The following is a 27,172-nucleotide window of genomic DNA, read 5'->3' on the forward strand; positions in this document are numbered from 1 at the left end:
CAGTGTCGTTTTCTTTGTCCCATGGCAAACCAAGCAGGGTAGCTCCTTGTCTTCCAGGTACTGCTCTTTGGCGTACGTTCCTTCCTCCATCAAGACTGGTTGTGACTTTGCTGATTCCAACTCTTTCACATTCGAACGTCATTTATGCAACTCGAAGGTGCCCTAAGCGAATACGTTCTTAGAAGCTGATTTGATTTCTTTTGCCTTTCCACTTGTAGGGCCACCACTGATAAGGTCATCTATGTATAAGCTTCGTTCAATCTTGCTGACAATGTCTGGGTAGTCTTGTCTGCAACTCTCCAACAGGTGTTGAATTATGCCTCCCAGGAGGAACGGTGATGATGTAAGACTGAAGAGTGCTCTGGTAAACCTCAGCGTCTCCACTGTTTGACTGCTTGGGTCCTTCAACCAATGAAATCTTAGCGCATCACGGTCTTGCTCTTTGATTTGGACTTGGAGGAAAGCCTGCTTGATGTCTCCTTTCACTGCAACTGGAAGAAATCGAGAACGAACTAGAACACTCCAGAGCTTGTTTTAAAGAGGTGGACCAGGATTTAAACACTCATTTAGCGAGGGTGCATCAGAGTAGGCCTGTGCTGACGCATCATACACTACACAAAGCTTAGTGGTTTCTGCTGTGTCACGTACCACTGCCTTGTGGGGAATGTAAAATTCGTGCTGCCCAGTTGCAGGTCCGCGAACTCTCTCGACTATTCTGGTCTTGATTTGCTCTTGGATCACTCGATCATAATACTCTATCATTCCTTGGCTGCGTAGCTTCTTAACGAGGCCGGTTAACCTGCGAAGACTTCCTGCTTCATTGCTTGGTAGAAGTGGGTAGTTCGCCTTCCATGGAAGTCTAGTTTCGTACCAACCCTCTTCATCTCGTCTGAGTTGTTCTTTGAACTCGGAATACACTTCGTCTTGGTCACCAGTTGCACAATACGCGAGTCTAAGTATATCCAGTCTGCACAAGTTGTCGTAATCTACCGTTGATATTTGAGTCAGGAACATTGGAGACAGATCCACTTCCTTGCCTGGTGAAATCATGATCCATCCAAACTTGTTTTTTTCGGCAATAGGCTCGTTCGCGGCTCCAATAAGAGGTGCTGTCTCAGTCTTGATCTTGATATAGTCACACTCCCAAGATAAGGTGCACTGGAAGAAATTCCTTTGTGTCCATGTCGTCCATCTTCATTCCCTTTAAGTGGTCGTACCTTCCCAGGACCTGTTGGTAGTGAGGGTATTCCAGGGATAAAAGCTGTTTTTTGTTTACCAAGGTCACATCCGTTTCAAGGAGGAAATCGCCCCTCAGGGAATTTATCTGGACCTTGAAGATCTCTACAGGCTTAGTAACAACTTCCATCATCATTTCGATCTGTCATACTTCTCGTTGATTAGGACGAATCTTTAGGCGATCAAGTAATGCTGCTGAAGGGTACGAACTTCCGGCACCAGTGCTAGCAACGCACGACACTTACCTCCCAGCACTTCCACTACGACGACCGGATAAATCACAGTTAGTCTTTCCATTGTAGTCGCTGTCATTGGCTGGTTACTAACGCTGTTGCAAATGGACATGTGATGTCTTCTCTGGCAAATCTGGCACAAGGAACGGCTCTTGCAATCATCAGCTCTGTGTTTGCTTCTGGTACAATTGAAACAAAGGCGATTGTTGCTGAGCACTTTCTTACGATCGTCGACGGTGACAACCGTTTTGCAGTCAACCCATCTGTGATCTTGTTTTCCGCAATAAACGCATCCCCGATTCCTGCCATCTCTCCTGTTCGATGTGAAAATTCTTGTCACGCCAGGGCTTGTCACTTTGCTTTGATTGGATCGGGTTTCTTTCTGTCTATTTCTGGAGTTCATCCACTAACTTTGGCAAATTCCATTCTCGCCAAGAATCGTACAAGATCCCCTCTTATCCCTGGTAGCTTGTCGATAGTCATCCGCACGTATCCATTCACCTCTCGCAGTTTTCCCATTGTTTACAATGATTGCATGTTGAAAAGAAGCTTCTCGTAGAAATTGTGGATTCTGGCTGGCTGTGTTCCACCAATTGTGGGCAAAGACATGATGTTTTCCATGTACGTGTTCACAACCTCGCCTATTTGACCATACTTTCTCGTCAGGATGTTCTTTACACACTTGTATCCCTTTGATGAAAAAGGCAAGCCGTTGATTATTGTTTGTATCTTGGGGTCTACGAGTTCCTTTAAGTAGGAGTACTCCGTCACACCAGCTATTTCTGCCTTGTCGATCTCGGTTTCAAACTGACTCCAGAACCAGGGCCAATCCGTTAAATCGCCTCTAAACTTTGTAATTACAAGGCTAGGAAGCTTGGTGGTCTTCACGGCTTGAGTCGAGGTCGGTTCCGTGGTCTTCGCTTGTTTTGTCTCCTCGATTTTCTTCTTATATGTTAACCTCATCCCCAGTTGCGTACATTCAAACTCAAGCTGTTTTTGTCGATCTCGCTCTGCCAGCTCCTCTTCATTTTCCTTCGTTTGCATCCTTGTCTTGTAATTCATTTGAACGAGTCTATGCGATAAATGCGTGATCTCCTCGTCAGCAGTTTCTTGTTGTGCTTCAACTCCGGGGCTCCATTCTGTTAGCTCATCAACCTGAATGCCACTCTCCAGTTTCGCTTGTTCGATTTTCGTTTTTACACTTTCGGCCTTCTTTACGATTGCGCCCAAAACATGTCGATGCCGTTCTGTTTCTTCCCTGTTCCCTTTCTCGAGGATTGCATTGGTTTTCCCTTGAGTAAACGTTAGTAGTTTTAGTTGCACGTCCAACTCCGAGGTCAACGTCTCCATCATTTTGTTGTTTGAGCTTCTTGGCTGATTCTCTTGTTTTGTTTCGTTGTTTCCCCCTCACAGTCCCGTCGGAGGTGCCACTTTGTGTTGAGAATTAGATAATTGCCTGACAACACAATGTTTTTCCCGATAAACTCGCGCTAAAATCACTCACTCACGATAGAATTTTAAACAGATATATTTGTCTCTCACGATGTCCCTAGTTCGATTACAACACACTTCGATTTTCTAGAACAAAAAATAAAGCAAATTGTACAGTGTGTTCTTTGATTGGCTAAAGTAACTAACGATGACAGGTTCGAGCCCTATCCCTTTCCAGTCAACTAAACAATTAATTCTACACGCATTAAAAATGTTTTAATTACATAAACACATGATTTCCGACAATTGCTTACTTGGTTAACAATTAAATATTACCTGTTCAGACTTTGATCCTTTGACCTGAACTGTGGCAAAACTGTGAAGTGGGCTTCACACGCTTGAATGCCCTCTTCCTAATTCAGGGTGAATTACTGATGCAGCCTCCTCCGTTCTTTTCCCGCACTCAATCCTGAAGGCCAACCAGTGAAATTCACATGCAAGTGGGCACTTTGTCTTGTATGGTGTTCCTTCACACTTTAACTCCTCGTCTTCATCACATGACCCACAAAAGCAAAGGAGCTGGTCATGGAAGTCACATGACCCATCTTCCCACTGGTCGATGTCTCTGCAGTGGTACTGTGACAGTTCCCTCATACGTTTGGCATATTGATCGGAATCTTTGCACTGTTGTAGGACACAGAAATGGTTGATGCTGGCTCCTTTGATAAAGGCATCTGACAAGCATCCACAACCAGACTTATGCCGACAAACACATTTACATTTTGCTGATTCTATTAATGGAAACTTCTTCTTGTTCCTCTGCTTCAGATCCTCCGAATACTCTCTTTCTTCTTGGCTGCATCCTTCAAACTGTTTGTGAATGCTCTTCCAAGGTGACCTCCACAATTAAAAACTCGGGCAGTCGGATGGTTTGCAGTCACTGATTTGGCAGAGCTTAAATCACCGTCTTGCCATACTGTGTTGATGATAGAGCCCTCCTGTTTGCCTTGCTTTTAGTGTTCCTCTGCCAAAATACCCTCCATTGACTTTGCAGTTCCTTCATATAAGTCATCTTCAGTGACATCATCACCTCCCTGTATAAATTATGTGGCCATACCAGAGGAGACCACCAGTAAGATAGCAAGAGAGCCATTTTTACTGAAGTGACCCCTGTTATGCCACACACTGTCTGACCTCACTACAGCTTTCTGCCAGCTCCCTAGCATTTCAGGTGCCTTTGCTTTCATTCGCTTTTTCTCTTGCTGACAAATTGACAACCAGTATGTCAGTTATGGTTGGATAGATCAGCTTTATAACCTCGTAATACCAGTTCTTGGAAAGGCAGCTTATTCCAAAGTATTGCCTCAGGGTCTTATTAAACCTGGCAAATCCATGCCCCGATAAGAAGAATGCCACAGCAAGGGCAAGGCCAACAACTATTCTTCTTGAGCCTTCAACTAAGGCTGAGCCCTAAAAATTGACTGTCCGTAGACTGCAGCTGTCACAGGCAAAGGTTGCATTCAGACTCCCACCCTGGCCTTTCAGTTCCACTTAAGTAAGTACAAGGATTCCTAGAGTAAGAAATACTTAAAAATAAGAGTGCCACAATATCCTACCAGTAAATTAAAAGGAAACAGAACATTGTTTGTTTGGGGACATGACTGATGGGATTCTGGTCGTTTTGCCTACCAGTCGCCAGGTCGGTCGTTTGGCCAATTAGTGAAAATTGCACAATTTCAAATCATACTCAATCGATCATTGGATTGAGTACAATAAGTATTATTCACCATTACACACCTTCAAAAAACATGTAGGTTACAAAGGTAGGCGAAATGACCACAATTTGTAAGATGTATGTCGGGATAAACAACTTATACTAAAATACGGCATGTGTTGAGAACTTAGCCCCATCCACTAATGTTTCTTCCCGAACTTACCACTAAAACAATCAGTAGAGTCGATTGTACTACTCCTTTTTAATCTCTTTTAGTTTTAGTATTCACTTTTACAACAGGCGTGTAAGAGCCACTCTGAACACACAAAAGAACGCTTGGTGTTACACTGGTACGTTGAAAAATCTGATCAGTTTTTGCTAGGTGATAATCAAAATAGGTCAATCAATGTCTGTCACTAAAATGTTCATTGTCTCTTGATGTCTAGACTTTATTACAAACAACTGTCCCACACGGACACAAAGTCATTAAGTCTCCGACACACTCCCCCATGCAGCATTGTATGCAAGGGTGAATTTACTTAGGAGACTTAACTATTAGACAATTCCAAAACGAATGAAAAGTCATGAAAAAGTTCGCTAGTTATCACTTGTTTCAAGTTCATGATTGTTCAGTTTCTTCATCATCCGCAATCTCCTTGATTCTCGCAGCCACTGCGGCTCTTCTTGGTCTGAAAATGTGTTCATCAGGGTTCAACTGCTGTTCTGCTCCTGCTGGCACTGTGGGCTCACACTGCAACTCTAGGTGGTAGAGGTGCTGAACAGGACGCTCTATGACTCCTTTACTGGTTCTCAGCTGCACTGCACGGATGTGGCCATCATGTCCTGGATAGGTCTGCTGGACAACAGCATTCCTCGATTCTTGATGTCAGATCGCACTTACACTGTGTCGCCAACTTTGACTTGGTAGTTAGCTGTCTTGTGGACAAGGTTATGGTGCTTTCTCAAGGCTCTCAGATATTCACACTGCCATCGGTTCCACATGTAATTTTTGCAAGTGTGCAAGAATTTTGGCACGTTTCCAAAAATTCGTGTCTTCAATTCTTCAGGTCTGTTCCTCATGAAGCTGGTTGGTTCGCTGGAACATAAAGCTGGTTGGTGTCAGGATCGGTAACACTACATCTTCTTGAATGTAACCATGTGGGCGAGGGTTGACTTAGTCTCTACATCAAGGAGAAGTTCAGTTCATTCCAGGACAGGGTAGCTCCCCCTATCACCTTGTACATTTTTGTCTTGACGATACCGATCAAGCATTCAAATTGGGCGCCCCACCAAGGGGCGCAGCTGAGATTGAATTTCCACTGTATGTCATGGGACTCAAGGAAGCCTTGTAACTGCTCGTCACTTTGTGCTTGCTTCAACCACTTGGCTGCCTTGACAAATGTGCTGCCATTATCAGAATAAATGACAGTTTGGCATCCTCGTCTGGCTATGAGCCATTTGAGACAGGGCAGGAATGACTAGTTTCCAGGTGGGGAACCAACTCTAGGTGTACTGCTCTTGATAGACTGTACGAGAATATCACCAAGTATGCTTTCCCTTCTTGTTTCTGGCTCAGTTTGTAGTGGATTGGTCCTGCGAATTCGGTTCTGATGACCTCAAATGCTGCTCCACCATGAGTTCAGTCTGTGGGTAATGGTCCAGGGTGTGGTACTGTTAAAGGTAACGCTCTGAAGCATTTACAACCCCAACACACAGATCGCACAGACTTCACTGTCTCAGAGTTGGCACCCAGTATTCTTCATGGATCGCTGCCATGGTGAGAGAGGCACCCCCATGTAAGGTTTCGGTGTGAACCCGCTGTACAAGTTTCCTGGTGAATAGTCTGTTAGCTGGCAAATAGACTGGGTACTGTCCTTGGATTCTGCCATGACATTCTAGCACTCTGTTGGCACTGTCTAGCACATTGTTGAAACGAGGTTGAGCCCACGCCTGGTCTTTTGAAAGTGAGGCTTATTTGTGTCTTGGGACTGGACTCTTCTGATCCACCAATTCCTCGTCTCTTGTAAGTCTTCATTTGTTAGAGGTTCTTTGCGTGCACTGTGACTTGTGAAACGTCGCACCCAAGCTTGGATGCACAGAGTTCGATGGAGGTCATGGCACTTGAATAGTTCGACGAACACATTTCGTTCTTGTTTAGGCTTTTCATTAGCTAGGCTAAGCACTTTTCTGATTACTTTCGCCTCTTCTGATGCTTGAATTTTCATTGTGACTGGATTCTCTGGCCACATTTCAGGATCACATAGCCACGTTGGTCCATTCCACCAGAGCTCTGCATTGGTAACCTGGCCTTCTCAGCTCGCCAGGTCTGCTGCGTTGTCAGTAGTGGGCACATGCCTCCACTGGATCTGTCGGTGTCTTATCTTCTGCATGCGGTTGGTGACAAACTGTTGGTACTGGCCATTTCCTACAATCAAGTGGAGGACGACGGTGCTGTCCAACCAACCGTAGACCGTGGACTCAGGTAGGTCTCTCAGTGCGTTTCTCATGTTGACAACTAAATTGGTAGCCATATGTGCGCTGACCAACTCCAACCTTGGGATGGTAAGGTCCCTCTTGGCTACTCTTGATTTCGCTGCAACAAGGGTTTGTGTGATTCCGTCTTCTTGACGTACGATTGAGTACACTGCTGCTCCGACCCCATAGGTTGACGCATCTTCAAAGACATGCAACTCAACTGAATTAACCGGTTGCTGGTACAGTGCTAAGGCTCTTCCTGTGATTACTTCCGCCGGAAGTGACTGCTCCCACTTCTGCCAGCGTGTGCGGAGATTCTCTGGGATAGCTGTGTCCCATGATGCTTTGTAGTCTCACGCTTCACGATATATTTGTTTCCCTTGCAGCATAGTAGGGGACGCTAGACTGAGGGGGTCGTAGATTTTCGCCAGTTTGGATAGGATTTCACGTTTTGTCTGTGCACTTGGGAACTGCACAGCGATAGTGTCTTCAGATTTGTTCCACTTCACTTGGCTTGTTAAGTAATTGCTGTTTGGCACAGGACTGATCTTCACTTGTTTCAGGTTAGGAGCTTTCGTCTCCTTGTGTAGGTTGAGGATTGCCTTCTAGCTGAGGATAGTTTGAGTGCCACTTATGAAGCTCAAATGTAGCACTCATGATCTCGCGCTAGTTTCTTGCGTGTTTGCGCTTGTTTGACATCTTGACCGCCTGTCAACAGGTCAGCGACATAGAAACCTTGGCATAGTCACTCTGCCTCCTCCTGGTATTTCTCAGCCCAGGTGTCAAAATGATATTCAAGAACCCTGCCTAGTAGAAAGGGTGAGGGGGCGAGCCCTGAAGAGTACTCTCTTGAATCGATATGTCTGCATAACGGAGTTGAGATCAGCTTGCCAATGAAAACGGAGTGCATCTCGTTCAATTTCGTGAATCTGGATTTGTAAGAAAGCTTTCTTAATGGTCCCCGCTAAGACTACTGGGTAGGCTCTCTTCTGGATGAGTACGTCCCATAGTTTGTTTTGTAGTGCAGGTCCTGGGTATGGGCAATCGTTCAGGGATGGTGCATCGGGTGTCACTCAAGCTGAGGGGTCAGACAATTTGTATCTTTGTAGTTTCGGCTGACTTGCGTATCTCGCCATTGTGAGGAATGTAACATTCTTTCAGTGGTTGTGCAGGTGAGATAGGAGGTGCCTTTTTGATGACGCCTTCTGTCAGCTGCTCTTGAATTATCCCAGCGTATCATTCCATTAATCCATTGCGCTGACATTTTCTGCTAAGATTTTTGAGTCGTTTTAAAGGGACATAGTCAGCTGGTGCACATGTGCATTAGATACCATTTTTTAAGCTGATTTGCATATCACACTTCATCACAAGTCTTGCGCTGAGAAGTGAATCCTTTGAAAAATCTAACAAACCTGGTCGAGTCAAAGTATTTGCCAGTCAAAATAGTGATTATAGACCTAGTGTCATATTAGAACACTCATTTTCTTGATACCGTGGAGAATTTACTGATGGAATTGTCCAGGGAAAGCCAAACATCAACGAATACCTCTGAAGTTGAAGAATCATTTAATCGTTCATTTCTGTTTTCAATCAAATATTTTGCTTTTAAAATTTCTTTTCTATACAACTTATCCACTATCTAAATTTAGGAACCAAACCCATGTCATTGCAAGAGCGCTTGCTCAACCCGTAGAAACAAGGTTCTACTAGAGGTTGTCCTTGTTGAGGAGATAATCGACTGTGTAGCTTGTCTTCATCTGAGCTCCAAACCAAGCAGCCATGACACAAAGTTCAAATCATTTACGAAGATTCCCTCCCCACGAACCGTTCGCCAGGTTGAGAAAATGCAATTTTCCAAATATATATAATGGTGATTTGCTCTCCAATTATTTTAGTCAATGCAGGTGATTTCTTCCACCCAGCACCTTCACGTTTCCCACCTCTTCTTGTCATGTTCCTTTGGAGATGTGATCCATACTGTTTTTAACCAAATATGATAAAATAATATCATAGGATGAGCAAAAGGATACTCAGAAATAGGTTTTCAGTAAAAGATTGAAAATCCAATAAAACACTGGGAAGATTAAAGCCGATTTCTAGATGTATTCGACATGTACCTTTGATTTCAGGTTGAGGTAGATGCTTTTAAAACTGACAAAACTAATGTCCAGGTCAGCGCAGTCACAAAGCTGACTGTGTCCCTTTAAGCTACCTTCCTTGTTTGAGGGCAGCTCTGTGTGGTTTGCTTTCCACAGGAGGGTGGTCTCGTACTAGCCCTCTGGCAAGCACGTCAAACACCATTGACTGGTCATGATCTGGCATGTCACGCAATCCCAAAACGTCCAGCCTGCACAGTTCTTCATAGTTCCTTTGACTTTGTCTGGGTGAGCAGCATGATGTTCTTTTCAAACTCTGTTCCCGGGGGCATTAGGAACCATCCGAACTTAGTGAGTTCCGCGATTGGGTCATTTTCCTGCCTGATTCTCGGCTTTGTTTCAGTTTTGATTCTAGCGTAATCCCTGCTGCCAAGCACCACATGAACTGGTAGAGACGCTTTTGTGTCATTATCGTGTGCATTAACACCTTTCAAATGCAAGTACTTGTCATCAGCACACGGTAATTGGGGTTGCCAATGGACAACAGTTCTGTCTTGTCTAGTTTGGTCACTTTGACTTACAGCGAAAACTGATGGTTGACAGCTTGTAACAGGAGATCGTAGACTTCGAGTCTGGCAACTTTTGAGGTCATTAGCATATTATATTATATTATGAGCGTTTTCATCTGGACTTCAGTGGGCTTCAGGCGAAGTAATTCAATCAGTTTCACTGATACTTACGAGCTCCCAGCTCCAGAATCGATAAGTGCTCAGCACTTGATACCATTGACTTCAAACACAATTACAGGGAACAGACCTTTGCAGGTTTGGTTTGTTGTCAAGGCGACTCCTCTTGCAGGCATTGGTTGATTAGACCCCTGGGTGGGTGTTTCACAAATGGACGTGTGGTGACGCTTGTGGCATTGTTGACAGCCGGATCTGCTGGGACAATAGGTGGCGCAATGGTTACCTAGGGTACAATAAAAACACAGACCCTTGTTTATGAGAATTTGTCTTTGATCAGTGACACTTGCTATTTTACTACACTCAACGGCTCTGTCATCTTTACCGCAGTAAATGCAAGGCCAACAGCGGGGCTTTGAGTTGGCATCGCATTGAGCATGAAAAATTCTTAACAAGCGTATCGGAGGAGGGTATGTTCCTTTTCACTTGTTGTTCTTGTTCACGTTGGCTTGTGTCCACTGAATTTCTTCTTATCCACAGACAAATAGCTTCGGACAGTTGTGCGACGTCCCATTCCTCCCAGTTTGGATTGGTTCGGGCCAGATACCCCCAGATTGCTGGCAACTTGTCTAGCATCATGGATACCGCCCCATTCACTTGCTTGAGTTTCGTCATTGTCTGCAACGCTTGTACACAATAGATTAGCTTCTCACCAAATTTGCAGATTTTCTTTAGACTCACATACAGTACTGGAGGCAGATCCAAGATTTCTTTTGTGTAGGCCTTGACTATCTCGGACTCCTTTCCGTATTTCTCCAGCAGGATACTCTTCACCCTATTGTATCCTTCGGACGTGAAGGGCGGTGCTGCGATTGTGCACTTCGCCTTAGTGTCCAAGAGTTTTTTTAAATACGAAAAACTTGGTAATCGCTGCTACACTTGTTTTGTCAATCGTTTCCAAGAACTGTCCCCAGAATCTCGGCCAGTCCATGAAGCTTCCATCAAATTTTGTAATCACCAGTTTCAGTAATGTCGCTTGTACATCCACACTGTGCATCTTGGCTTGTTGGGGGTGTGGCGCAGTTTGGATCTCTGCCTGCATCTCTAGCTTCGTTTTATGAAACTTCAGTTGCTCTTCTAAGGCAATCGCTTGCGCTTCTCTTTTTCGGTCTTGGATCCATGTACGCGCTTTCTCTACTTCGCAGTCCGCTTTTCCCAGTTTTGCGTCAATCTCAGTGTTCGAAGCCTCGATGTCAGTAATCTCTTCTTTGTTTCCGATTTTTGTCACTTCCACTTGCAGATGCATTTGATTTATTTCAGAAGTGAGGGACCGTAAAGTCGAAAGATGTCTCTCAATGGCTTCTGGTTTTCTTGCTTCCAGAACAGTGTTTTTTAGCTGGGTGAACTGGATGTTCAAACTTGCTTCGGTCGCCTCCATTTCATCGTTCTTCGCTTGGACAGCAAATCAGGACTAATTATCCTTGCAAACTGGTCCTTACTCCTTCTTCAGTAGTTCCGTTGCCGGAGGGGCCACGTGTTAAGAACTTAGCCCCGTCCACTAGGATTTCTTCCTAAACTTATAACTAAGACAATCAGTAGAGTCGATTGTACCACTCCTTTTTAATCTCTTCTGGTTCACGTTTTAGTATTTACTTTGACAACAGGCGTGTAAGAGCTACTCTGAACACACAAAATGACGCTTGGTTTTACACTGGTACATTAAAAAATCTGACTGGTCGTTGCTAGGTGATAATCAAAAAAGGTCAATCAATGTCTGTCACTAAAATGTTCATTGTCTAGACTTATTACAAACAACTGTCACGCATGGACACGAAGTCATTAAGTCTCTGACACCTCGATAACAAAAATGATTCACTCATGGAACAGTGTTTATTTATATTATGGTTTGTAATAAATTGTTTTTGAATAAGATAACATGGGTATAATTTATGTTAGAAACCACACAGATAGATCAAGATGATTTTTTTAAAAAAAGTTATTTCAAATAGGTGTGAAAATTGGTAAAGAATTCTCGAAGTTGGAAATTACATGTCAAAGTGTGGAAGTAAAAAAATCAGTTCAAAAAAAGAGAAATAACTTTCAAATGTATTGTTGCAATGCTGAATACAAGCAAAAGAACTGCTTGTCTTGAATACACTACAAATATGACTGACACTGCAACAAATCAAGTACAGGGAGGGGTTAAAATCTTACCATTGCAGTCAGGAGTGGAACAACGCGAAGTGTCGTTTATTCTCGCGACAAAATCCGTTAGCTGTGTCGTTTCACAAACCAACAAGTGTCGTGCCATATCTAGCTTAATCTTCTTGGTGTCTGGAGATGGTGGAGAGCTTTCTTGGTGTGACTTTCTCTTTACAGCCGCCTCCAAACATTCTCCCAAACAGCCTGGCTCGCCAAAATCAGTGTCGTCAGGATCAGGACAATACTCTGAACTTTCTGATGCATCCTCACTTGAAGCCGAAGAAGCATTAAAGCATGCCTCCAAATTCCTAGCAGACAATGTTCCTGCCATTGATTTCTCAGTGTTGTATTCTGTCTTGTCAGGACTGACAAATTTTAGTATCATTTTGCCATCCTGTTCAACTGAGTGTTCCTCGCTCCATTTTGCGGGAAGAGTAAAATTTTTTTCTCGAGCCAGCTCTTTTTCCCTGTTTCGATGCTGATTTTCTTCCCTTTTCGGACGCTATTCGCTTCAATTCTGCTTTTGGAAGGTGCTTCTTTTTCCCACCAGATGCCATTTTGATTTGTGAAATCTATCACCTCACACAGTGCACAACCGGAAGTGTATCACACCTAGCAATGCACAAACAAAACACTCCCCAGAGGGTATAGAGGAATAAATTTGCATTATTACGGTACTCCAGGCATTCTACACAGTGGTGGTTGCTAAAATTATTTAAGATGGCGACCTAAAAGCTTGACGATGCTCATGGATCTAAAAGCACTTCATTTTGAGAAGGAAATCGACCATTAACGCCAAAATCTTTGTTATAGGCTGCATTCTGGATTTGCTCTGACTTACAAGAAGTTGTTTTTTTTTTTATATCGTTGTCCAAAGCAGGTCAAATTACTGTCGGGAATGCCCCCGTATAGTGAATGTCCCAACAAAACTCACAAAAGGTTCACAGCTTCACAACATGTTTCTATTCATCGATCACGTCTTACAAGTCTACATGTCTCAACACCGTGTCACATGGTCTAATTTGAGCAATTCTGGTGCCCTGTCTCCCATACTCTCCCCCCATATATCAACGAAGAAGATATATGCTGCTTTCTCAAGGGAGACTGGCCTGTTACGATGATAAACAACATTTACTACAAAATGACAAAGTTAGTCACAGTCAACTCTATGCAAGAGGTGTTCAAATCTTTCAATGTCAACTTAAGGTATCAGCCACCCTTCAGGACAGTCCGCGCGCGGATCGCTGCCATATTTGAGGTTTCAACGTTTTCAAATAGATATGCTTGAGAGCTTTCTTTTAAAAAAAAATCAGAAGAAAATATTATTTCTGTCGAAAGATATCGAGGGTAAAAGATTTTTTCTCGTTAATTATATTAATTGATCGTTGACAAAATTTGTCATACCCGTGTCACATATCAATTAACTTGTCTGTGAACTAGTAACGTGATACCGAGTGCGTGCTTCGACACAACACGTGCGAATTGTCTTTGTGTTGTTTATAGCCTTCAGTATTCTCCGTGGATATTTAGTGTTTGCTTCGGTGAAAATGCCGCCAAAAAAAGAGAAAAGGTCGTGTCCGTTTTCATCATCGAAACCGAGAGCGAAAAAGAAATCGAAGAGCGAGTTTGACAAACAATGGGCCGCAAAATTGGCAGAGAGCGACAAAGGCTCAGTTTATCGGCAAGAGAAGTGGCTCGAGGAGTTGGATATTCAGAAAATCGAAAATGCTACAGTTGTTGCGAGTGCAAGCCGCTCCAAAATCCAGCTAGAAGAGCCAGAAGAAGAAAGCGAATGAAGCTCAACGACCCCATCTGCTGATGGAACGTGGAAAACAATAAGCGGTCGAGCTATCGCATCGAGCGAAAAGCTGCTTGAGAAACTGGACGAGTCTGTATCTTGTCGATTTTGCCACGGAAGAGTCCAAGTCATGGAAGATGCAGCGACTAAGCATGGACTTGGTTCTACCTAGAGAATCCAGTGCGAGAATAAAAGCTGTCCGTCGCACAAGACAAATTCTGTTTTTATTTTTTCCGAGAAGAGCAGAGCGTTTGAAATAGACCGGGCCTCAGTTCTTCGCCTTCGAGCAATCAGCGGCTTCGCTTTCGTTCGTGTTGATTTCGCACTGGTTTTCGGCATCTTTACCAACCTAGCCAACATTTCAAGAAATAAACACAATATATTTTTATTGCTACATGAAAACCGTATTGTTGTTTGTAAATTAAACGATTACTATGCATGTACGTTCACTTACCTCAACAAATTTTGTCTTTTGTCCACACGCGGTGTAATTGAACTGACTGGAAGCAAAATAATTTATATTTCCCGCTGCCTTCCGCGAAAGTTTGTTCCTGTTACATGTTACCTGTCAAAGTCCTATTGTTAGAGAAAATTGATCCCTCTCTGATATCAATCAGAATAAACATTTAGTTGTTATAATCTCATTCCAGGTAGGGTGCCGCCAAAAATGTATTTTCCATTTTATCTCCGAACGCAAATTTTGCCGATCGGCTCGTACATTTTGAACTCCAAGTCGGCAGCCTTTCAATCAATTTCGCTAAAATTTGGCCAGAGTGATGCCATATATCTCTTCTACAAAACTGTGTCTGCGAATTTTAATACTCCTTTTGATTTTAAAGCTAGAGCTTTTTTTCCACAGGGAGTGTTGACTAATTGCCTTCCCCAACTTCATTTGCTAATAAAAGAGAAACAAACGCACTTGTCAAAAATCTGAGACACGGTTTTATAGTGGAACGTCTTGAGAAGCGAATGCATTGTTTTCTTCCGTTTATTTTCGGCGGGAGTGGAACATGATTTATATAGACGTGTACTTTCACACAAAGCGTTCCAATTTCGAAACACATTTAAGTAAATAGTTTTTGTTAGTTCAAATCCATAATCTGGAATTATAAAGCTTTTAAAAAATATATGGTTTATAGGGGTTTTTAAAAAAAAAACTAACGCTACAGCGATCCGCGCGCGGACGGTCCTGAAGGGTGGCTGATACCTTAAAGAGTTCCCAGATGCTTGAACTATTGTAAGTTCTCCTCTGCTTCAGCAATCTGATGGATTCTTTCCCCTGCCTGTAAAGATGCTTGTCTCCTGGGTCTGAATATTAAGGCATCAGCACTGAGAACTGCAGAGGGTCCCTGGACAGCACAGTCACATGAAAGTTCCAGTGGGTAAAGATGCTGCAGTGGTCTTTCGAGAAAGCTTTTCCCCGATCGCAGTCTTGCAGCTCTCACTACTCCATCTCTCCCCGGATAGAGCTCCTGAATTATGCCGAGAGGCCACTTTCCCCGGTTCTTATCCTCAGATTTAATGATCACTATGTCTCCTACAGAAAAGGTGCAGGGCTTTCCTTTATGTTTGAGGTTATGATGCTCCCTCAGACTGCGAAGATACTTGTTCCACCATCTTTTCCATACTGCATCCTTACATTTGAGAAGGTGTTTGGCTCTTTTTCGCAGATCTGCATCAGCACAATGATGTGGTTCCAGGTCTGGTAAGATGTTGCTGTGGGGAAACATCATGAAGTTAAGGGTAAGGGTTAAGCGTACACAGTTCCTCATAATTCACTTGACTGGTCTGAGTTAGCAGCATGTGGGTTCTATCTATTTCCTCCCCAGGAGAAAGGATGACCCATCCCAACTTTGTGCGTTCAGCCACAGGTTCTCCTTGGTTGCCAATCTGGGGACGAGTGTCAGTTTGGATCCGAGCAAACACTCCAGCGCCTAGGATAATGTGAACTGGGAGCAATGGCTTGCTATCTTTGTCATCCATTTCCGCGCCCTTCAAATGAGAGTAAGTTTTCATCAACTGTTCATATTGGGGATTTTCCAGGCTCAAGAGCTCTCCACGGTTGACTTTGGTGATATTGACTTCTAGACTGTAATCACGAGACCTAGATGAAACAAAGGTCTTGTAAATCTCCATTCTCGCTGTAGTAGAAGCTATAAGCATCTCAACTCTTTTGGGCTTGATCTCTGTAGGGCATTTTCCTAACATGTCCAACAACTTGGCTTAGGCATAACAGCTAGATGAACCAGAATCTAACAACGCACGGCATTAAATTCCACCAACCTTAACAACCACAACAGGGTAAATAACCTTATCACCATCAAGAGAAGACATAACACTCTGTCCCTTGGGCTCTTGGTCAGGACAGATAGAAGTGTGATGTTTTCTTGAACAGAAACTACATTTCATTCTACCCAAACATTCAGCTGCCCTGTGCTTAGGCCTAGCACAGTTGAAGTATCGCCTTTACTCTGCAAGAAACTTCTTCCTGTCGTCAAAAGAGGTCACACTTGGGCAGTCAGAAGTCTTATGAGAAATATCTTCACAGTACACACAAGCACATGGTTTGGCTTCTTGCTGTCTTGTGTTGTAAACACGCAAAGGCGAGCGTTCACGTTTTGGCGGTTTTCCCGAATTAGACTGCACTGGATTTCAGCGAGTCCATGACTTTAAGGCATCACACAACTTCAGAAAGTCCCAGGTTTTCCAATGCTCGTCATTCCGAACCAAATCTCGAATTCCAGACAATTTATCGATTGTAAGGGCTACATTTCCGTTCACTTGGCTTAATTTTCCCATGGTCTCAAGCGACTGGACATCATACAACAACCGTTCGTAAAACTGATGTATCTTGCGGGGCTGGTTTCCACTAATCTTCGGCAAATCCAAAATATCCTTCACGTAAGCTTTCTCCACTTCGCTAGCATTTCCATAGCGATCGCACAAAATGACCTTTGCTCTCTCGTATCCGTCGGCGGTGAATGGTAAACCATCGATGGTTTTCCTGACTTTAGAATCGACGAATTCCTTGCGATGAGAAAATTTAGAAATAGCTGCCTTGTTTGTCTTGTCGATCCCACTAAACTTCGTAATTGTAAGCTTTGGCAATTTGGCTGTGGCGCCCTGTTTACCATTTTGGTTTCCCACGTGACTTGTGTTTTGATCCGCGTGTGGCGGATGGAGGCTTTCCAGCTGTTTGTTGTACTGAAGTTTCTGTTCGAACAGTTCCTTTTCGAAGGCTAGTTGCTCCTTCCTGTTTTTGCCAACTTGCTCCTGATCAATTTCGCTTAAGCATTAAGCAATTTTTTCCATATCGTCGTCAACAGCTGCCATATCCGACTCCAGCTTTTCTCCCCATGTGGTAATGCCGGCAATTTCTTCACCGGCAGCGATTTTCAGCTCTTCCACCTTTCGTTTTGCTCTCTCAACTGAACTGACAACCGCATGTAACGAATCCCTGTGTCTCTTGATACCGTTACCATTTCGACTTGCTAGTGTAGCTTCCGTTTTATCCCTGGTTATTTGAAGTTGAGTCAACTTCCTCGCAACATCCCGATTCGCAGTTTCCATCTTTCGTTCGCTTTTGGCTTGTCACAATCACACAGTAAATTTCGGCTCTTTCCTCTTGTTCGAGGATTGTCAGTCCCGTCGGAGGTGCCACTTTTTGTTGGGAATGCCTCCGTATAATGAATGTCCCAACAAAACTCACAAAAGGTTCACAGCTTCACGTCTCACAAGTCTACATGTCTCAACACCATGTCACATGGTCTAATTTGAGCAATACTGGTGCCCAGTCTCCCACATTACAAAATATACAAAATGCTCTCTGAAACATAACACAATTGACGTTACTTCCTAGTCGAACACAGTTATATTCCTTTTTGAGCCCCAAATCGATTTCTCTTTCCAACTTCCGAAATGTTTGCAAACTTGTCCTAAAATATTGGATTTTCTATTTTCGTGCTACCCTTAGGGGGGTAATTAAATTAGCACCTTTGGAAGAAGTAGCTTACCACTCGTATTTTTCAGTTCCTTAGGACTCAGAGATTCTCATTTCTCTTTTAAAGACATTTTTTTATTTGATCACATTATTGGTACAAAAATGTGCATTGTTAGGCGGGGCAGATACCTTAACAAAGATGTAAAGTACCTGCCAGGTGCATAGTTTTAAAACAATATGAAGTGAACTATTTTATTGCATTATTTTTTTACATGCATATTACACAGAAAAAAGAATTTAGATGCAAGTGCATAAGTATTAAAGTGTTGATGATCATTAACTTCAACTTTAATTGTCCAGGGTCATGTTTCTAAATGCTTTAAAGTCATCTTACTTTTGTGTCCTGAGTTCCGTTTCTGATTTGAAAAGCCCCATCATTACCTACCAGAGTCAAAGCATACACTCCCCAAATGTGGTGGACAGCACACCCTTGGCAATATAACTGTGAAAAGCCCTCACATTTTGATGGGTATCTTTTTCCAAACTTTTAGCGGTGCAACTTAACAACAACATTCTCAAAACACCATAGTGGAAAAAACCATTTGAATCAATTTTGAATTCTAAATAATTAAAGACATTTAAAGGGTTTTTTGGTATTTTTGTGAATTTACAGCCATTTGGCCCTTGTAATACCCCAGCGACCTTCCAAAGACTTATGAGCAGCTTTAGATGTGTCTTTCAAAGGGTAAGTAAAGAAATAGATCATATTTTTTACATAGACAATTAACTTAATTATTTACCAGGTGCATACTTTTGAAAACGATATGAAGTGAACTATTTTTATGGCATTAATTTTTCATGTAAATTACATCGAAAAAATGAGACTTTAGATGCGAGTGCATAAGAATTAAAGTGTTGATGATCATTAACTTCTACTTTAATTGTTAATTTTGTAAATTTGAAATGAAATTTTTACTGCCACCCACATATAGCGTGTATGCAGTTAGCAAAGGAAGAAACAAACTAACGAAAAGAGAGGTGGATGCAATTAAAACTAGATGAAGTTAAACTAAGTAATAACAAAATGTTTATTGCCGATATTAAGTAAAATTGTACATTAATGCAACTCGTGTATTTGTTTTATAAACTAGTTGTATTTTCTTTGCTTTATTTGGCAATAATCATGCTCCGTAACTAGAGAATGACACCTGCAGTTAATCTTGTATTGTTACAGTGCATGAGGAGCTTAAACCTTTGAAAAAATATTCAAATTAGAATATTGGGAGATTGCACATGTTAATAGCAGCAAACTAATCAGGTGGTTGGCACCTGAGGTTTTCCAGTGCACCATCAAAACATTTATATTGACAGTGTTTGACCGCTTGTGAAAATGAAAATCAAATAAACAGACGAAGTAAAGTTGCACTCAGCAAAACATATCTACATTCATAAATAGTCTGCTTCGCACCATCCCTGGCGGTCTTCCTTCCATCTCTTTTGCACTGAACACAGTGCCTCTTCCGGGCATTCCCTTCCCTTCGAGTGACAAAATCCCCTGCAGCATTCTCAGCAGTTGTGGTGGACTGCAGTGAAGCTGCCCTGATTGTACGTTTCCGGTTCTCAGACCCACTTGAGAATCCAGTAATGACCTGTTTTGCAAGCGCTAAACGAAAGTCAACTAAACTTCACCTTCTCGGCCTGTGGACATTCTCTTTGAAAGTAATGTAAGAGTTACAGATTGTGACATCAAATATATACCAAAATAAGTACTTATACCACTTGTGTGAGCAAAGTTGATCAGAGCGATCGACTCCCCCCATGTGCATGTTGTACAAATCCACACAACCTGGTTTCTCGACATGTACAACATCTCTGTTTTTCTTTCGCTTTCTTTGACGTTTTTGACTAAGCAGATCAAAATTGGTAGGTAAAATGTTTGTCACGTTTGTCATGCTATTTAGTGTGCACAAGATTGCCCTTTTGTTCACAAATCGTGTTACCTTCCTTCCTCAACTTTCGATGGGAAGATGGCGGTAACCCGACACATCCAGCTCGTACAGTAGAACATGCATATGTTCCTTCGTTCTGCAGGTCTTCCAACAGTTTTTTAGGAAGAAAAAAAATTGTCCAAATATACATGGTGGTTTTTATTGAGAAGTGGTCTCATTAACTCCATCACAATGTGATGTCCAAGACCATTTGAAAGGCCGCGACCTGGTTATTAATCGAGGTAAACTTCATGGTTGACAATGAAGGCGTTCGATGCATCTTCTGCTAGGGATGCGGTAAGGAGTTTTTGTTGTCATGGCGGTACAGGGCAGTATAGGAAAAGGGCGGCATATTTTGTCAGGGGGGGGGGGGTACAGAGTGGACTAGTAGGGAAAGGGTTAAAGACTGATTCTCAAAAACTATCTTGAAGTAGCTACCATAATTTTTTTTCACAATTTAAGCATAAAGGCAATGGGCAACCGTTACAGTTGTGTCTTCAAATATCTAATTGCTCCATGCTTAATGCTTCTTTGAAGGAAGAGATTGGTGTACGATTTGAAGCCGACTTTAGCTAGTCATGTTTCCAAATTCGAGCATCGCATACACAGTCTTGACAAGGAAGGCTAGTGCAAAAGCATTGCTGTCCTATCCACACGTTTGGAGGCAATGTAAAAGTTCCTTTACAATTCCTTCTCACGTTTTGGTCTTGCTACTGGACTTTTGGCTTTATCCAATGCCACTCGTTTCCTGAAATCGATGACAGGAAGTACCGCTTATCTTCCCACTTTTTGGCACATCATTGTTGTTTTACAAACCATTGTGGACATACCCACAATGATGAATGTATTCATGAGCATCTTCCAATCGTTTTGCTGGCTTACTTTCTTTTGAATGCTTTGTAAATGGTCAGGCTCTCCTCGCTGTCACTGGAATTTCTGTCGTGCTACGGCAAATAACAGAGGTATGCCAGGGTGGTCGCCAAACTACTTCAAAACACGTCCTTCATGTCTCGCTTCTCACTGTATAAAACCTTTAAACTACAACTTGCATGGTTTTAGGGGATTCTTTCCGCATACCCTTTTATCACCACATGAATGCCACGAAAAGTGCCCTGATAACATGTCCCAAAAGTACCACTGCAAGAACGTGTTCAGGCCAATGACTGACAGATAGTCTGAGTAGGGAGGCGGGCCTTTCCAACTGCAAAGATGGAGCTGTCTTTCTTCTGATTCAGTCACAGCCTATGGAGACGTAAGGTGTGATTATGTGCATCATCGCCATCTCCAAATTAAGTTCCACGGCCAAAACCCCATGGGTGCAATAACAATTTGTTAATGTATAGCTGCATACAAAACCCCCTCAAAATTGCACTTTAAAATTCTTGAAGAAACTAACAAAGGACAATGAAATCCCCCTTGAACTTACATGCCTTCAAAGTACAAGAAAAAAAAGTTTTGTTTGACAGTCACTTGCCCATGGATAGGTTCTTCACTGGCGTTTGCTACTATGAGTCCCACACCAACGCCTGATGGCTGTGACTATAACAGCATATAATGCAGTGGAAATGCTTCATACTGCTTGTGTCACGAAAGCAACGCAGATCAATAATGTTGCTGGTTTCCTTGTGGTACTTGGGCAAGGCCTTGGTTGTGGAGATACACATGGGTAATTACATCCCTGAAAGGAGATTTATATGGATGAACCCCTCACTAACATTATTTTTCAATTCATCAGCCCGACTCATACCTGCTACCCTATCGATCCCTCCCTTGACTATACGTTAGTGTTTTATGCTAAAGTCTTTTGAAAATCCTTTTAACTCGCACAGCGGTACATTTTTGGCACGAAGATGTGCCAGTCATGAAATAAAGCTTCATCAATATCTGTTAACATTGGCTCAGCAATATTTAAATGGCTATAATTTTCATCCTTGGACCATTTGATCAACACTTGCATACACAATGTAAGGGAAGTTGCTCAAATACTGAAACTGTTCTAACCTACCATTGAATCGTTTTAACGTTCTGCTTGAGTTTTGACAGGTACAGAAATCAAAAAGGGTCTTCAAGAAATTTAGTATTGACAAGGGCGGAGGCATAGAGGTTTTTACCTGCATTGTTGATAAAGTCTCCGCTTCGAATTTTTTCCAGAATGACAGCCAATTCTCAAGAGCTCCATTGTATTTCGTTATTACAAGCTTGAGCAATTTGACACTTTGTTTGCTTGAGTGAGAAGGCAAATTCTGCGTTGAATCCTTTAGCTTGGAACTGAATTCTTCTTTTTGCTCCAGCTGTTTTCTTTCAAATTTTAGTTGCTCTTCGCGCTCGCGAGCCAGTGGATTCTCTTGCTTTTCTCTCTCTGTGTTCTCGGCTTCGGTGATGGCTGACTTCACGCGGGTTTCAAGAACCTTAATCTCGTTGTCAACAATGTCAATTCTTTCTTCGATTTCTTGCCCCCATTCCTTTACCTTGTCTAGGCTTTCTCCATTTTCCAGTTTCGCTTCTTCAACTTCTCTTTTTAGCTCTTCTGTGCTACCAACAATGGCCTGCAACGCTTCTTTTTGTCCGCGAATTTTCTCGACAATACCAGTGCCAACAATTCCATCGGTTTTTCCACGTGTCAGATCTAACAGCGCCAATTTGGCGTTTAACTTCGCCAGTTTCGCTTCCATCTTGGTCCCGTCGGAGGTGCCACTTGTCCTGAATGCCCTAGGGGCGAACTTCACGATATCACAGAATAAACTTGATTTTAGATGACTTAAAATCACGGTTTACAGTTGTTAGGTACAGTACTCCTTCACTCTCTCTAGGCAACTAAACTATGTCTCACAATACAATGTTAAATTAACGATCTGTCAACAACGGTCTCTTTTCAAGCTGTCAATCAATATGAAAATACTTGGAACGAGTCAATCTTTGATTTCTGACTGTGATTGGCATATAATCTAAATATCCTATTATCGCATGTTTTAAAAGGTCTCGCTCGGAATAATTATCTTGAAATATTTGTTTTAGTCACGCAATCTCCGACAAGTTACAACAGCAACTCTTTAGCCCAATCCAGGGGATCACTGGAAGACTGATGGTCCTCTAGCTGTCTGATCATGCACATGCTCCACCACTGGGCTCCGACTTAGCGAACGGCGAGAACTGTGACTACGAGACCGGTGCTCTTCCTCCGGGCTCTGAATATGCACTCGGAGCCGCTTCACCGCTCTTGACTGAGACTTTGACCTAGTTGTCTTAGCACTCGTGGCACAGCAAAAAAAACTTTGGCTACAGGTGACGGACCTTCGAGATCGTAGGCAAGACTTGCACCTATTACGACTGTGGAGGTGGTAGTTAACCCTAAATTGAAAAAACAGTCTTTCTGCCCTCATTTCTAAAGAATTTAATCAAACTCAATTAAACTTGGCAGAATTGTAGACATTGTAAGAACGCATCGATTGGCACTATTTAAGGTAGCTCTACTAATTAGGTTTCCATGGAAACAGGTTATAAAAACAAGAAATATAGCCACAATTGGAAGCAATAACTAGCCTGGAATAATAGCTATCAACTCCAAACCAAAAGATTTTGTTAATTGGGTGATAAACTATGCAACAAATAGACATTTTGTTAATCGGCCCAAATTTCCACCGTAGTTGCTAAAAATAGCTGGTTTCCATGGCAACGACCAAAACAATGCGAGATTGATAAAACTGTCTACTCATTGCATAAAGTACAATGAAATACACTTTCTGGCAAGAAATGAAGATAATCCATCAAAATCCCTCCAGTTTAGGCTTTGCCAGGAATGAACTGTAATGGTAACCGGAATTTCGGAAAATCAAGCCTGAACTTGAACTGTATCATATAACGACATATGTGGCTTACTAAATACCTCTGGAGTACCAAAACAGTACACAATATTCACAAATCACTAATTTAAAGTGAAAACCTAAAAAACAATATTTTCAGTCCACAAAATACTAGAAACAGGACAAAATAGACCAGGCTGATAAATTTAAGCCTGACTATAGTAATCAGTTATTTAGTGCGGACACGTTTTGCTGCATCACTTCAATGTCTGGCTCAACAAATATTATTTCAGCCACTGATAACTCACTGTGTGAGTTTTTCTTCTTGCTTTTCTTCCCTTTTGACTGCAGGCCTTTTTCTGGCTGGGAACTCAAGCCAAATCCTCCTGGTTGATAGGAAGCCACATCTCCTTTAGACTTCTTTTGAGCCCGAAGCTTTCTCCTACGATCCGCATACTTGACGTTTTTTTTCTGTGAGGAGCTTTTGATTCTTGACTGATCCTGTTGCCTCAATGCTCTCATGGTGTTAACACCAGGGTTTACACCACATAATTGCATAGTCACAGCTTTACTTGCAGCACCAGTATTGAACACAGCTATAGCGTCACAGGCAGCAATGCAGACTTTCCTTGCCCCAGAGAACTTTGTTTTACTGCACTTGGACCACAACTGGCCATTCACTGCTTCATTCTGGTTCTGTGTCATGCCTTTCAAGCACCTTGAAAGGAGATCATCATTGGAGAGCCTAGTAAATATGGGATTTAGCTCCTCCATAAACACCTCAGGCAAGCGGTTACTCTCATCATAGGTTGAACTATCTATCCAGAATGTGCACCATGTTTCTTTGTCTTTGGGACAGAACTGATGTTGTTTCTCCAAAGGGATGCTTCCATTTCTAATGATGTGGTGCTGGATAGCTTTGATGCTCTTTTTCATGCCTTCTAAGTTGCCCTTGTTTTCCCTTATAGCTTGCCCATAATAGTTTTGCATTTTATCAATGATGTTGTCTGTCAAGCGTCCCCTCCCTCCAACACTTTTCCCATCTGACAGCTTCTGGCTTTTCATGCTGTTTTTGTATTTTCGCAATGCAGTTCAAAGCCTCTTTTAGACATGTCCTACACACTCTTCCTTTTCTACAACATAGTCAGAACCATACTTTGCATTCATGGCATCTTTTACTCTTCCATATGAACTGCTATCACCGTCGCCAACAAACGTGGTATATTTTAGTTGCCGCTTCTCAATACTTCTGCTGAAAATTTCAATTGCAGCCACAGCTTCCATTTCCTCAGCTGAGCCCTGGTGATTAATTTGGCAAGTTGCAGCATGAGCTCTTTTCCAGGCCTGGTACTTGGTGCTGTCCTTGTCCATGCCATTTTGAGCCTTACACTCATGACAGATTAGTGACTTGACACTGTAGTCAAGTATCTCACCAGTGTCGACTGAGATGACAAAGACAACTGCAATCTTGGAAGAATGTCCCCTCTTCTGCCATGTACCATCAACCATGACAGCAGCTTGCAAAATTTAATTGTTGTCTATGTCACCAGACTTTTCGGCGGCTAGTTTTTCCCTAAGCCTCCATGCTGCATCCTGCATCAACTCCTCAGCATTTTTCCTTGCAGCTTTTTAAATTTGAATCAGATGCTGATTGTATGGCTTCTTTGTCACTGGAGGTGGTAAGTTCATCCCAGCACAGAACTGAGACAGTCCAGCAAGACCAAACTGGTATGAGGCCAACACAGATCTGCGGTTTACTTCATGGGCTCCGCCGCCCTTACCACCCAGCTGCTTGCTAGTTTGTAAAGGGGTCTCAACCTCACAGGAAGAACATTTCATAAACAGATTCCGCCAAACCTTCACGTTGATCATTTCTCTGAAAAATTTTGAGTTTAGAGCCTGGGATTTTACATGAACTGCAAATGGCAGCCACTGAGATGCACTCAGCAAAAAGGACAGCATCCTGTAATTTGAAGCCAGTTGCAGCCTCAACTTGTGGTGTTGAGCCCATTCCCACATTGTTAGCATTCCTACACGTTAAGATGCCTTGATCAGTTTCATACCTTTCGAATGAAGAATTCTGCAACTTTCAGAGAGAAACATTTTCTCTCACTGGAGTAGAAGCTGATAAAGGAGTCTTCCATTCCTCCACGGGTGAAATACTCCACGCGCTGGATGGACCCGCCACAGGCTCCAAAGTGCTTGACTCTGTTATTCCTTGTTCTTTGCGAATTTGTGCTGGTCTTCGGCCGAAAAAGCCTCTCCTTTTGTTTCTTTTGACGGATCTAAACTTTCTGTTCGCTGTTTTGGCCATTTTGACCAAGACAGAAACTGAAAAAAGCTTGCTAGGAAATAATTTGCCTCGAAAATTCGATTAAACACGCGATGAATTTCACAACAACACGATAAATCTTCGCGGTGGCTCCGCAGTGGCTCATGGGGGAAATATTGGATCGGAATTTAAGAAATCTGGATTGTTGGACTGGGGAATGGCTTGTTGAGTGGCATTCGCCAAAATACTGGAATAAAAACCCCTTAGCAACCAAAATAAATAAATCCAAACAAACCGTTGCGACCGCAGGGCACAAAAGACGCATGGAGGGAGACGTGTGAGGAGACTCTGGGAAGGAAGTCCAGACAGCACAGGGCTTATGCAAGTGTGGATACACTGAACAAGATTGAAGTCAGAAAAAAGGCAAAGGAGGTGTTGAATCATAGCAAGACGAGAGCCAGGAAAGCAGACGCTCAGGCCAAATACTCTGAAGCCAACAAGGAGGTCAAACGAAGCATTAGAAAAGACAGACAGAACTTTGTAGACAGTCTCGCAAAACAGGCGGAGGAAGCAGCAAGCAAGGGCGACATGAAAGAGCTCTATTCCATCACAAGAACATTGGCAGGTGCTATAAAGATCCCGGACAGACCTGTCAGAGCCAAGAGTGGGGAATTGCTCACTGACCAAGAGGAGCAGCGTAAAAGGTGGGCAGACCACTTCAGGGAACTCCTGAACAGACCACCGCCGAGCGAGATTCCAGACATAGCACCTGCCGACACACTTTTGGAGGTTGATGAGAGCAGACCAAGTAAAGAGGAGGTCAAGAGAGCCATCAGACATCTGAAGAATGGAAAGGCAGCTGGTCCAGATGGCATACCACCAGAAGCCATCAAGGCAGACCTGGAAACCTCGGCTGAGATGTTGTACAACCTCTTTGGTAAGATCTGGGAAACAAATGAGATACCAGATGACTGGAAAGAAGGCTATTTGATCAAGCTCCCAAAAAAGGGAGATTTGAAGGAGTGCAAGAACTGGAGAGGCATCATGCTGTTATCAACTTCTGGAAAAGTGTTGAACAGGATAATCCTGGAGAGACTGAAAGCAGAGGTGGATGACCGTCTGCGAGATGAAAAGGCTGGGTTCCAGGAGGAAAGGTCATGTACGGATCACATAGCCACCCTGAGGATCATTGTGGAACAGTCTCTCGAGTGGAACTCTCCCCTATTTGTGACCTTTGTGGATTATGAGAAGACCTTTGACAGCATTGATAGGGTTGTGTTGACTGTTACGTCACTATGGCATCC

General features: G+C 42.8%; 2 protein-coding genes and 4 pseudogenes across 3 annotated transcripts in view; all 6 read right to left on the reverse strand.

Annotated features, from left to right (window-relative positions):
- LOC146464817 (uncharacterized) overlaps nt 1–25,910 on the reverse strand; it is a 38,996-nt pseudogene extending 13,086 nt beyond the window's left edge. The window contains exon 1 of the transcript XR_014868430.1: nt 18,511–25,910. The product of XR_014868430.1 is annotated as an uncharacterized LOC146464817 (transcript). The remainder of the gene's footprint in view (nt 1–18,510) is intronic.
- Nucleotides 535–1,988, reverse strand: LOC146464820 (uncharacterized). Its single transcript, XM_085129600.1, has 2 exons — nt 1,881–1,988; nt 535–1,140 (listed from the first exon to the last, which is right to left on the reverse strand). Exons 1-2 carry the CDS (start codon nt 1,986–1,988, stop codon nt 535–537), a joined length of 714 nt encoding a protein of 237 aa, XP_084985726.1.
- LOC146464821 (uncharacterized) lies at nt 3,233–5,125 on the reverse strand (annotated as a pseudogene).
- Nucleotides 6,927–9,042, reverse strand: LOC146464822 (uncharacterized; annotated as a pseudogene).
- On the reverse strand, nt 9,379–16,940 carry LOC146464823 (uncharacterized). Its single transcript, XM_085129425.1, has 2 exons — nt 15,076–16,940; nt 9,379–13,270 (listed from the first exon to the last, which is right to left on the reverse strand). Exon 2 carries the CDS (start codon nt 11,304–11,306, stop codon nt 10,755–10,757), a length of 552 nt encoding a protein of 183 aa, XP_084985551.1. The 5' UTR covers nt 11,307–13,270; nt 15,076–16,940; the 3' UTR covers nt 9,379–10,754.
- On the reverse strand, nt 19,206–22,468 carry LOC146464824 (uncharacterized; annotated as a pseudogene).
- Nucleotides 25,911–27,172: the final 1,262 nt, after the last annotated feature.

This window comes from Pavona decussata, unplaced genomic scaffold (genome assembly GCF_977016875.1).
Source record: "Pavona decussata unplaced genomic scaffold, jaPavDecu1.1 SCAFFOLD_161, whole genome shotgun sequence".
In the NCBI taxonomy this organism is placed as follows: domain Eukaryota; kingdom Metazoa; phylum Cnidaria; class Anthozoa; order Scleractinia; family Agariciidae; genus Pavona; species Pavona decussata.

Excerpts from the sequence above, each read along its gene's own strand:
- LOC146464820 (XM_085129600.1), bottom strand. The coding sequence starts at position 1,988 with ATGGGAAAACTGCGAGAGGTGAATGGATACGTGCGGATGACTATCGAC. Across the intron at positions 1,141-1,880 it reads CGAGAATGGAATTTGCCAAA|TGTGACTATATCAAGATCAA; the intron begins GTTAGTGGATGA and ends TTATCTTGGGAG.
- LOC146464823 (XM_085129425.1), bottom strand. The coding sequence starts at position 11,306 with ATGGAGGCGACCGAAGCAAGTTTGAACATCCAGTTCACCCAGCTAAAA.